Source organism: Balaenoptera musculus, chromosome 1, assembly GCF_009873245.2.
Source record: "Balaenoptera musculus isolate JJ_BM4_2016_0621 chromosome 1, mBalMus1.pri.v3, whole genome shotgun sequence".
Lineage (NCBI taxonomy): Eukaryota > Metazoa > Chordata > Mammalia > Artiodactyla > Balaenopteridae > Balaenoptera > Balaenoptera musculus.
Window position 1 is genome coordinate 109300994 of NC_045785.1, and position 11330 is coordinate 109312323.

Here is an 11330-nt window from a genome sequence, read left to right on the forward strand (position 1 = left end):
TTTCTGTGCTTTCTTATTTTTCTTCCCTTTCCTGTCTACTATCCTGTCTATGGTTATAGTGACAGGTTTTTTTGTTTTTTGTTTTTCTCTAGTGATACAGAGATTTAACTCATACCAGCTGTGATGGTTACCAATAACTTTTGAACATATCCGTTAAAACTTTACCAACATTTAGGTAATATCTACAACACACTTGCCATCTCCATCTACTATCTACCATCTCTGTAGTCATGCCTTGGTCCCCCGCTCCTTTCCCCGCTTCCTTCAAGATAGAGACCTGGAATTTCCGGTTTTACTTTTTTTTTTTTTTTAAGAAATTCACGTTCTTTTATTTATTTATTTATTTATTTATGACTGTGTTGAGTCTTCGTTTCTGTGCGAGGGCTTTCTCTAGTTGCGGCAAGTGGGGGCCACTCTTCATCGCGGTGCGCGGGCCTCTCACCATCGCAGCCTCTCTTGTTGTGGAGCACAGGCTCCAGACGCGCAGGCTCAGTAATTGTGGCTCACGGGCCCAGTTGCTCCGTGGCATGTGGGATCTTCCCAGACCAGGGCTCGAACCCGTGTCCCCTGCATTGGCAGGCAGATTCTCAACCACTGCGCCACCAGGGAAGCCCCCGGTTTTACTTTTGATGTGTGTGTGTGTGTGTGTGTGTGTGTGTGTGTGTGTGTGTGTGTGTGTGTGTGTAAGGGAAGGTAAGCCAAGGCATTTATTTGTTTATCTTATTTTTGGCCGCGCGGTGGCATGTGGGATCTTACTTCCCTGACCAGGGATGGACCCCATGCCCTCTGCAGTGGAAGCGCAGAGTCCTAACCACTGGACCGACAGGAAATTCCCAGCCAAGGCATTTTTTAATGTAATTCTTAATTAAGAAACCAAAACCGTTGACTAGGTTGTCTCCCATTCTTTGGGAGATTAGTTAAAATTATTGATTCGTCAAACTTTTTCTGCATTCCTACCATGTGTCAGGCTATGTAGTGGACTCAGGGATAGCAGAGATTGCCACCTTTCCTGCCTTAATGCAGTGGGAAAGATAGATACACAAGCAAATGCAATTCAGGGGCATAAGGGCTTAGTAGTTTGATGAACAAAGTGCCATGGGGAACAGAGTGAGCTGGAAAGTCACTAGTCATCCCACCACTTTTTTAAAATGCTGTTGCTGGAACAGACATAGCCACAGAACTTTCAAAGGTTCCTCCACAGCTTCTCTTAGATCCTGTCGGCAGGGAACCCCACCAGAAAACCTGAACGTCAGGGCAGGTGGAGGTGGGACCCTCTTTTTCAGGTTATCTCGCCTCTTCCCCAACCCCCCCCCCCCCCGCCCCAAACGTCCCTTTTATTTTGGCGGCGCCTACAACTCCCAGAACGCAACGCGGAGGATGGAGGCGGAACCAGCTGGTGGAGCTGAGACCAGTGATTGGTGATGAGCGCTTGGCCAATTGGAGGAGTTGTTGTTAGGTGGTCCAGGAGAACCGGTTTGGGAGGGAGGAAGGCGGCAAGATGGTGTTGGAAAGCACTATGGTTTGGTGAGTAGCTACCTCGGGCCCCCGTGGGGAGCGGGACTGGGTCGGGGGCGCGTGTAGCTCGGAGGCCGGGCGGGCCTCGGGTGGGTGAGCGCGCCTGATGGGCGAGATGAGGCCTTGGGCCGGGAGGGAAGGAGCCCCATCGACTCCCTGAGTCATCCTGGGGCCCCGGAGGTAGTTCCCGGAGGACAGGCCCGGGGTACTCCCCTTAACCCTCAATCCGCGGACAGTCATTGATCGGCCTTGCTGCCTTTCTCTATTCCAGCTTCGTCTTCTCTAGCCCAGCCCAGGCCTGTCTTAGCCAGAGTCCCCCTTCTCGGACTCATCGTGATAGTCTTCTGCCCTCCTCTCTTCTTTTCAGAATGATGGATGTTAAAAAGAGAGATGATAAATCCCTTCCCCGCCCCATTCACTCGTCTCTAACTCCATTGCCTTCCCCTGTATCATCTTCAGAGGTACTCTTTATAGATTGTTTTCGAAGTGTCAGACATTTAATTTACTTTATCTGCCTTAAACCTCGCAGTACTTCAAGGTAAACATCGCTCCCTTTTGCAGATGAGGATACCAAGTCTTGGCAATTTTAAATGACTTATACAAAGTCATACATCTAATTAAGTGGTGAAGCCAAGGTTTAAACCCAGGATTATCTGACACAGAGGCTTTTATCCAGTGAGCTAGCTCTCTTCATCAGTCTCAGACTTGGCTGAGTAGCTATTGGGAGTCAGATTAGAAGCTGAGGACCAAACTTTTGCAAGGTTTCAAGAGTTTCTTCTAAGTGTGAGCATAGAATGAAAACAGAATAGTACACAAACACACACAAATCTCCAATTGCATGGAACAGACACCTAGGAGTTTTCTTTTTGCCAGGAGGATAGCGTTGCCAGATAACATGTTGGATGCCCAGTTAAATTTGAATTTCACATAAACAGTAGTTTTTAATATCAAAAAGTGGCTATAAGTATGTCACAAATATTGCGTGGGATATACTTATACTAAAAAGTTATTGTTTATCTGAAATTCAAATTTAACTGGGAGTCCTATATTTTCATTTGCTAAATATGGCAGCCTGTGGGAGAGAGCATGTTAAGAGTAGAAAGAGGACAGGTTTGGAATCCAAAAACCTGTGTTTTTAGTACTTACCAGCTGCATGTTCTTGAGAACGTAGTAAATCTCTCACTTTATCTATAAAATGAGACTATAATAGTAACATCTACTTGTAGCACAGGTAGGCAAAATGTAGGTCATGGTGGACTATAAACTGTACAGCACTGTACATCTGTTAGTTGCCATGGACTTGAGGAGTCCTCAAGAAAGAATTAAGAGGGACCTTGAAGGGACTTAGACAAATGTTAAGGAGAGGCCATTACGGGTAGGGAGAAGGGCATAAAGAAAGCTGCTGAAGTGTAAATTATCAGGGCATGTTTAGGAAGTAGGAAATAGACTAATGACTTTATTATTAGGTTGTTGGTTTAAGGTAGTTCCTTTTTTTTAGAGAAAGGTAGATACAACCAGGTAGAAGACCACAAGTGTCAGGCTGAGGAGGTTGAGTTCCGTCCTGTACCCTTCAGTACAGGACTACTGAAAAAGTTCTGAGGTTGGTCGAGGCAGAGCTGTATACAAAATGGAATTTAAGAATATTCATCTGGCTTGATGTATAGGAGGAAAGATTAGGTCCAGAGAGACGTATTGGTGGCCTATTGTACTAGCCCAGCCTTAGAATAACGATGGGAGCCACTCCTTTTCTCATGCTTTGCTGTGCATCAGAATTCTTTGGAGGAGCTTATTAAAAAATTGTGTATATTTGACTCTACTCTTGATCTGCTGAATCAGACACCCAGCCAGGGAAGTTTAGGCATCTGTATTCTTTTTTTTTTTTTTTTTTTTTCATTTATTTATTTATTTATTTATTTATTTATTTTTTTAAAACCACTGTACACTTTAAGATTTATTTATTGATTGATTGCTATGTTGGGTCTTCGTTTCTGTGCGAGGGCTTTCTCTAGTTGCGGCAAGCGGGGTCCACTCTTCATCGCGGTGCGCGGGCCTCTCACTATCACGGCCTCTCTTGTTGTGGAGCACAGGCTCCAGACGCGCAGGCTCAGTAGTTGTGGCGCACGGGCTTAGTTGCTCCGCGGCATGTGGGATCTTCCCAGACCAGGGCTCGAACCGGTGTGCCCTGCATTAGCAGGCAGACTCTCAACCACTGCGCCACCAGGGAAGCCCTGTATTCTTTTTTTAAATGAAGGCTTTATGGAATAGCTGGATAATATCGTAAGCCCTTTCTGATATGAATTTTTGTTGGGAAAAATAACATACCGTTGCGCAAAAGTAGTCACAGGAAATACATATGTAATTCCATTCATATAAAGTTCAACATTGGGAAAACTAAACAGCGCACTTTTTAGGGATGCATACATAGTTGTGAAGGCATCTGTGTTTTTAACACTACCAGCACCACCATCACCCTCCAAGTGGTTCTGATGCACACATGACAGTGTGAGAACTACCGCCATGTTCTGCACTGTGGGTTCTCCCTCCCTCTCAGGCCCCCCCTTCTTCCTCTGACACCTTCCTTCCAGCCCTCCTCCATCCGCTGGTCTTGCCCACAGTCTTTATACTTGGTAGCTATTCCATCTGGATGATCCTCAAAGCTTCCATTGTTTTTATATTTGGACTCACCTGCTGTATTTGAAGCTGGAAAGGCAGTTACTTCCCTGCTGGGAAAGTAATTGGAAACGGCATATCAGGGAAAAAAGAATGTAATGCATGGTCAGTAGAGTCTGCCCTTGACCTCCTTTATATAGATTGAATTTCCACTATAAGAACTAGTCTGTGTTTCATGCTTACTGTTAGGCACTGTGCTAAGTGCTTTCCATGCATTTAATCCTCATAGCAACCCTATGAGTGTAGGTATAATAAAACCCATTTTACAGATGAGGTAACTGGACCTTAGAGAAATTAAGTAGCTTCCTCAGGATCTCAGAACAAGTAAGTAGCAGAGTGGAGATTTGAGCCTGTGCCTGAACAGTGCCCTTCCCTCCCTTTCTACTTGTCTTCCAGTAGCTTCTTAATTACCTCTCTTCGTCATTTTTGATTTGTATTTATTCCCAGGCAAAGGATACTAAAGAAAAAAATTGCCCCCAAGCCCATATATTGCTTGCCAATAGAAATGAGGTGTCACATCGAGGACACTGCTTCCTTTTAGAGTTCTAAGGGACCTCAGTTCATCAAGAATTGATTCTCTGCTGGGGCGTATATAACTGCTTCACTTACCTGCCTTCTTTTGGTCTCCAGGAAGCTGGCCCTTGTATTTCATGTTATTTGGATTCTTCGCGATTGTGAAAAATTGCAGGGAGAGTATAGGCGAGACCCCCAAATCTATGAAACCTCATTTTTGCAGTTCAGTTCAGCTGCCAAAGCTGTTAAACATTTAACCAGATAATTACATTGTGCCTTCCTGCACTCAGTGCTGCCAAGTGTGTGTTATTTTACAAATATTTTACAAATATTTTTAAGTTGCCCTCTTCATTGCCTACCTTTGGAATACTTCTATTTTAATAGCAGACAGCATGTTCCTCCATGACCATGATTAATAACACTTAATGCACCCTATAAGAAGGTGGTTGTGGTACATTAGTAGCTCGCAGCCTTGGGTACTTACATTATCACTTGTGGAGACTTAAAAAGTTTTTCCTCCTTTGGTTATTTTGAGGCAGTAAGTCTAGAAGAAGGCTTGGTCATCTGCATAAAAAGAAAAGAAAAAAGGTTGCAGGTGATTCTCTGTTCCGCAAAGACTGAGAGCCGCTGCCATACACCACAGTGCCCCTCACGGGAGAGTTGTTGAAGGAGGTGGGGGTCCCTGGAACTGGAGAGCATGTCTCAGAGAGATCCTGCAGTGTGTCTTCTCTCTCCTCCTTCACCCTAATCTGACAGCGTGGACAACAGCGAGTATATGCGGAACGGGGACTTCCTACCCACCCGGCTACAGGCCCAGCAGGATGCCGTCAACATAGTCTGTCACTCCAAGACCCGTAGCAACCCTGAGAACAACGTGGGCCTCATCACACTGGCCAAGTACGTGGGGCAGAGCAGGAGGGGTTTGGGGGAGGTGGGGGTGTTTCCTGTATGTGACCCACTGTGGTGCCCAGGTTGCTACCCTTTTGTAGATTCCATGAGGCTTCCGTGAGAACTTCCTAGACTACCTTCTTCACTGTTCAGTATAAATATAAACAGCAACTAGTTTTTAATATTAACCTGAATTTAATATAGTTATGAAGCTAAATCTCCTGGGGTAAAATTTCACAGTGTATTTTTTCTTTTTTCTGGATGCACTGCGCGGCATGTGGGATCTTAGTTCCCTGACCGGGGATCAAGCCCGTGCCCCTTCTAGTGGAAGCGTGGAGTCTTAACCACTGGACCGCCAGGGAAGTTCCCACAGTGTATTTTAAAGGCAGTAAAAAGCGGTTTTGGGTCAGAGCCCCAGGGCGTATATCACACAGCCTATTACCCCAAAAGTGATTTGTTTTAGGAACTGATAATCCTCAAATGAGTGACCACCCATCCCGGTATACGTGTTATTAGCTAGAAAATGGGTCTAGAAATGGAGAGGGTAGGAGAGATAAGAAGGAGCATCCAGCTATTGTAGAGGATTCCCAGGGCTCTGAGAGCAAAGTAGCATGAGAGAGGTTGGGGGTAATATTGGGAGGAAGAGGGCAAGTTTCTCACAAAATCAACCACTTCTTATTCTCTGTGTTTCATGTCTAAACACTAGATGTTTTTCTCTAGTTTTATTGAGATATAATTGACATGAAGTTCAAGGTGTACAAGATAATGATTTGAGAAATGTGTATATTGCAAAATGATCACCACAGTAAGTTTAATTAATACCCATGTCTCACATAGTTACAAATTCTTTTCCTTGTGATGAGAACTTATAAGATCCACTCTCTAAACACTAGATATTTGATTAAGAAAAATAAAGATTACAGTTATTATCAAGGTCCCTAAAGAAAAGATTAGTCAAGCACAGTTTGGAGGCACTTGTCCTGACCTGAAATCACAGAAGGTGCTTTTCCCACATCCCAGTGACTGTGAAGTGCTGACCACACTCACCCCTGACACCGGCCGCATCCTGTCTAAGCTCCACACTGTCCAACCCAAGGGCAAGATCACCTTCTGCACTGGCATCCGCGTGGCCCATGTGAGTCCTGCTGGATCCCTTTGGTGGTTCCTCCTTGCTCTGGGCTTCTGCCTCCACCCTTGTTCATTTTTCCCCTGGACTCTTGAGCTAGAACCAGCACAAGGGAGGAGAGGTGACCTAGAGAAAGGAGTAGAAAGGATATGATGGGATGAATCCCAGGATCGGTGAAGATCATGAAGGGAAACATCCCTAGAATTGAGAATTAACCCCTCTTCCTTAGCCACAGAGAGGCACAGCAAGAAGGGAAGGGTGTAGGAGGGGGTTTAGACCTGGTGTGAGCATGATGGTAGGCTCGAGGTACACAGAAGCCATAAGAAAAAGAACAGAGTAACAGGAAAGAGCTGGGTGATTCCTCTGGCTGACTCCAGCAACTTCCTCTTCCTTTTCAAGCTGGCCCTGAAGCACCGACAGGGCAAGAATCACAAGATGCGAATCATTGCCTTTGTGGGAAGCCCCGTGGAGGACAATGAGAAGGATGTGAGTCCAGGTGGTAGCTGGGGAATTTGGGCACCACATGTTTGGGAATGGGGTCTGTTGGCCCTTAGGAGAGCCAGAGAGGCGTTGGGTTCATCACTTTGGGGAAAGGAGGATGTGCAGAACTCAGTGTTTCTGTCGGGGGATCTAGGAGAGGTCTACCAGTTCCTGTATGCTTTTGTGAGGTGTGTCATCGCCCATCATGGTACGGAATAGATTTCCTTATTTCTCTCCCCTTCCTCCCAGCTGGTGAAACTGGCTAAACGCCTCAAGAAGGAGAAAGTAAATGTTGACATTATCAATTTTGGGGAAGAGGTGAGTAAGGACCGATCGGGGGGCGCTGACTGCTGTGGTTGTAAACAGAGAACAGTCCTTACCCAGAGGAGTGTCTGCATGTGGGAGAGTAGCTACAGACAGGAGCTGACATGGCAGAGAATGGGGAGCAGGGCGAGAAGGAGAGCCTCCTATATTCTTCCCTCCCCAGGAGGTGAACACAGAAAAGCTGACCGCCTTTGTAAACACATTGAATGGCAAAGATGGAACAGGTTCTCATCTGGTGACAGTGCCTCCTGGGCCCAGCTTGGCTGATGCCCTCATCAGCTCTCCGATTCTGGCTGGGGAAGGCGGTGCCATGCTGGGTCTGGGTGCTAGTGACTTTGAATTTGGAGTGGATCCCAGTGCTGATCCTGAGCTGGCCTTGGTGAGCAGACGTTGACCTCAGGGGACCTTCTTTGTCCTCCTCTACTGGCCCACACGGCACATAGCTTCTCTAGGGCTAGACAGTCCTAATACCCTTGCTCGTTTTCCCAGACCCCCTCTTGGTCCCTCTTCCCCACAGTTCTATCTGATCTCTAGGGGCACCAATGTCAGACTCTCTCTTGTTCGCTTCTCCCCGTTCAACCCCAGGCTTCTCCCAAGTCCGTCCTTTTTTGCTGTATCACCTGTTATCTCTCCAGCCCCTTCCCCATGTGTATAAACCAGAAGCTCCCCCTTTACGGTCTGTTCCCACCCCTCAGCTGCCTTCCCCAGCTGCCTTCCCCAGCGCCCAGGGCCGGAGAATGTCTGACTTTCCCTGCCCTTGGCCAGGCCCTTCGTGTTTCCATGGAAGAACAGCGGCAGCGGCAGGAGGAGGAGGCGCGGCGGGCAGCTGCCGCCTCTGCCGCTGAGGCCGGAATCGCTACGACGGGGACTGAAGGTGAAAGAGGTGGAATCTGAAGTCCCGGGACTGCGGGGTGCTCAGTGGAGGCCTGGTGTAGATGGGGGTGGGGGGTCTGGCAGTGTGGGAACACGTGGGCTTGGGGGTGGGTCTTTGTGGAATGTGGCATGGTTCCACCCCGCCGCTCTCTCCCTTTTCCCAGACTCGGACGATGCCCTGCTGAAGATGACCATCAGCCAGCAGGAGCTGGGCCGCACCGGGCTCCCCGACCTAAGCAGTATGACCGAGGAAGAACAGATTGCATATGCGATGCAGATGTCCCTCCAGGGTGCAGGTGAGCCAGAACCTGGGTGGTCGTGCTGAGGCAGAGAGATTGGATGAGGACATGAAACTGAATGGACTGACCTCTTTTCCTCAGAATTTGGCCAGGCAGAATCAGCTGACATTGACGCCAGTTCAGCCATGGACACATCTGAGCCCACCAAGGTGAGGGCCAGCAATAGCTCCCTGCCCCATCAGGCTTAAAATCCCCTTGTGTTCAGATCCTCAGCCCACTAGGCCTGGGACCATTCCTCTCTTGGGGTTTCATAGATGAGCTCTTGCAGGAGCAGAAGGAAAGAAACACATGGATGTACATTTCTTGTGTGTCAACCTTGCTAAGGCAAGAATGCTAGTGGCCAGAGTTGGAGAGGTGTCCTAGTATTTTGTAATTTTCCTTCCTTGCTGGTGGGAGCAGTCTGGACAATACTCAGTGTTATCATCTTCCCAGGAGGGTGAAAAAAGGGTCCAGGAAAAAAAAAAGGGGGGAGTGGGTGTCTGACAGCAGGAAACCTAAAGGTGATGGCATCTATTTTTATCCTTTGAGCTCAGAAAGCAAAGTTCTCAGGCTTCTCCTCTAATTGATCAGTAATAAATGTTTGGGGGACTTCTCTGGTGGTCCAGTGGTTAGGACTTGACACTTTCACTGCCCGGGGCCTGGGTTTGATCCCTGGTCGGGGAACTAAGATCTCGCAAGCCGCGCCAGTGGGGCCGAAAAATTAAACTAAAATAAATGTTTGAGTTCATACTGTGTATAGGCGCTGGGTATCTTCCCAAATCCTCCTTCCTATCCTTGGCCAGAGGTGCCCTCCACCCCCGGTCAGGTGCGCTCCCGTCTCTTACACTTGCTTGCTCCCCGGCCAGCCTACCCCCGCTGCCCCGAGCTGACACCGCCCTTTTTCAGGAGGAGGATGATTATGACGTGATGCAGGACCCCGAGTTCCTTCAGAGTGTCCTGGAGAACCTTCCAGGCGTGGATCCCAACAATGAGGCCATTCGAAATGCCATGGGCTCCCTGGCCTCCCAGGCCACCAAGGATGGCAAGAAGGACAAGAAGGAGGAGGACAAGAAGTGAGACTGGAGGGAAAAGGGAGCCGAGCCTGTGCGGGGCCGAGTGGGGCGGGGTGGGGTAGAGAGTTAGATGTGCTGTCTGTGACCACTGCAACCTAAATAAAGCTTGGCAACTTTTTTTCTTTTTTGCTTCAAACAGCGGTAGCTTTGAGTGTGACCATTCCCCTTCCGCCCATCTCCACCCCTGACAATCCTTCCTTAGGAGAAACTTTGCTGAGAGCCACTTGTGCTAGGCACTGGGGCCACAGAGGTGAATAGAAAACAGTACTGGCCTCTGGCCTTTTTTGCTGTATCACTTGTTATCTCTCCAGCTCCTTCCCCATGTGTATAAACCGGAAGGGCCAGCCTGTAAATGAGCAGTTACCTGCGTCTAATAAGTGCCCAAAGAGAGGCCTGAACAGGCACTGTGGAAATGATGAGGAGAGAGCGCCAAACCCTTGCAGGCTCCGGGAAGGCTCCTGGAGGCAACGTTTGAGCCCTCATCAGCCAGTGAGCAGGAGATGGGGCTGCCCCCAGCCCGCAGGACCAGTGTGTGCTGCTGGCGCGGAGCCACTGTGTCACTCAGGCACCGGTTGGGCGAGTGGCAGGAGATGGAGGTGGAAAAGTCGGCAACAGTCAACACCAGAGGTCAGGGATCTCTGAGGCCTGACTTTTACAAGGTGGGGTCTGTGAAGGAGAAACATGTGTCTCCTTGGAGCACCAAATTTAGAGGAAGGTTTTTTTGTGGGGCATGGACTAGAATGCACAATTCACATAATCTCCCCCTTTGTTTATTATATTTGAAGAGGTAAATAATATTTTACACATAAAATACTTAACCTATATATAAATTGTGACGTGTAAGAAAACTGACATATCTGAAACCACTCAATGTAAGAGCTGGAATACTCCTAACACCTTGTCGCATACCTATGCCTTTTTTTTTTTTTAACATCTTTATTGGAGTATGATTGCTTTACAATGGTGTGTTAGTTTCTGCTTTATAACAGAGTGAATCAGTTATACATATACATATGTTCCCATATCTCCTCCCTCACCTATGCCTTCTTGAACCCACCTCTTTACAGCCTCCTCAGACATAACTATTATCTTGAATTTCACATTTATTATTTTTTCCCCTTCACAGTTTTCTCATATACATAAAGATTTCTGACGAGAATGTTTAGTTTTGTATGTGTTTGAGCTTTATAAAAAATAGTTTTAGGGAATTCTCTGGTGGTCCAGTGGTTAGGACTCGGCGCTTTCACAGCTGGGGCCTGGGTTCAATCCCTCATCGGGGAACTGAGCTCCCACAGGCTGAGTGGCATGGCCAAAAAAAATTTAAAAATAGTTTTATACTGTGAGACTTCCAGGACTTGCTTTTTTAACAAATGTTTTGTTTCTGAGGTTCATCAGAGTTGCTGCACAAAGCTGCTGCTTGTTCATATTTCATGGTTGTATATATATTATGTGAATATTCTACAATCTCTCCATTTTCCTGTGCATGGATCTGGCATTGCTTCCAGTTATTTTTCAATTGCCAACAGGATCACAGTGGAATTTTTCGTACACCTCTCTGGATGCACCTGTACAAGAGTTTCTTTAGGATAC

General features: G+C 47.3%; 1 protein-coding gene across 6 annotated transcripts; it reads left to right on the top strand.

Annotated features, from left to right (window-relative positions):
* Positions 1–1441: 1441 nt before the first annotated feature.
* On the top strand, positions 1442–11059 carry PSMD4 (proteasome 26S subunit, non-ATPase 4). 6 transcript variants are annotated; one of them, XM_036836691.1, is made up of 11 exons: positions 1456–1524; positions 1883–1976; positions 5455–5595; positions 6607–6721; positions 7112–7198; positions 7442–7510; positions 7680–7895; positions 8282–8390; positions 8554–8685; positions 8770–8837; positions 9574–11059. In XM_036836691.1, exons 3-11 carry the CDS (start codon positions 5474–5476, stop codon positions 9742–9744), a joined length of 1089 nt encoding a protein of 362 aa, XP_036692586.1. In that variant the 5' UTR covers positions 1456–1524; positions 1883–1976; positions 5455–5473; the 3' UTR covers positions 9745–11059. The 6 variants fall into 6 exon arrangements, with proteins under 6 accessions (XP_036692559.1, XP_036692568.1, XP_036692595.1 ...); XM_036836664.1 differs by lacking the exon at positions 1883–1976 and having other exon boundaries at positions 1442–1524; positions 8282–8399; XM_036836673.1 differs by lacking the exon at positions 1883–1976 and having other exon boundaries at positions 1442–1524; positions 9574–9861.
* Positions 11060–11330: the final 271 nt, after the last annotated feature.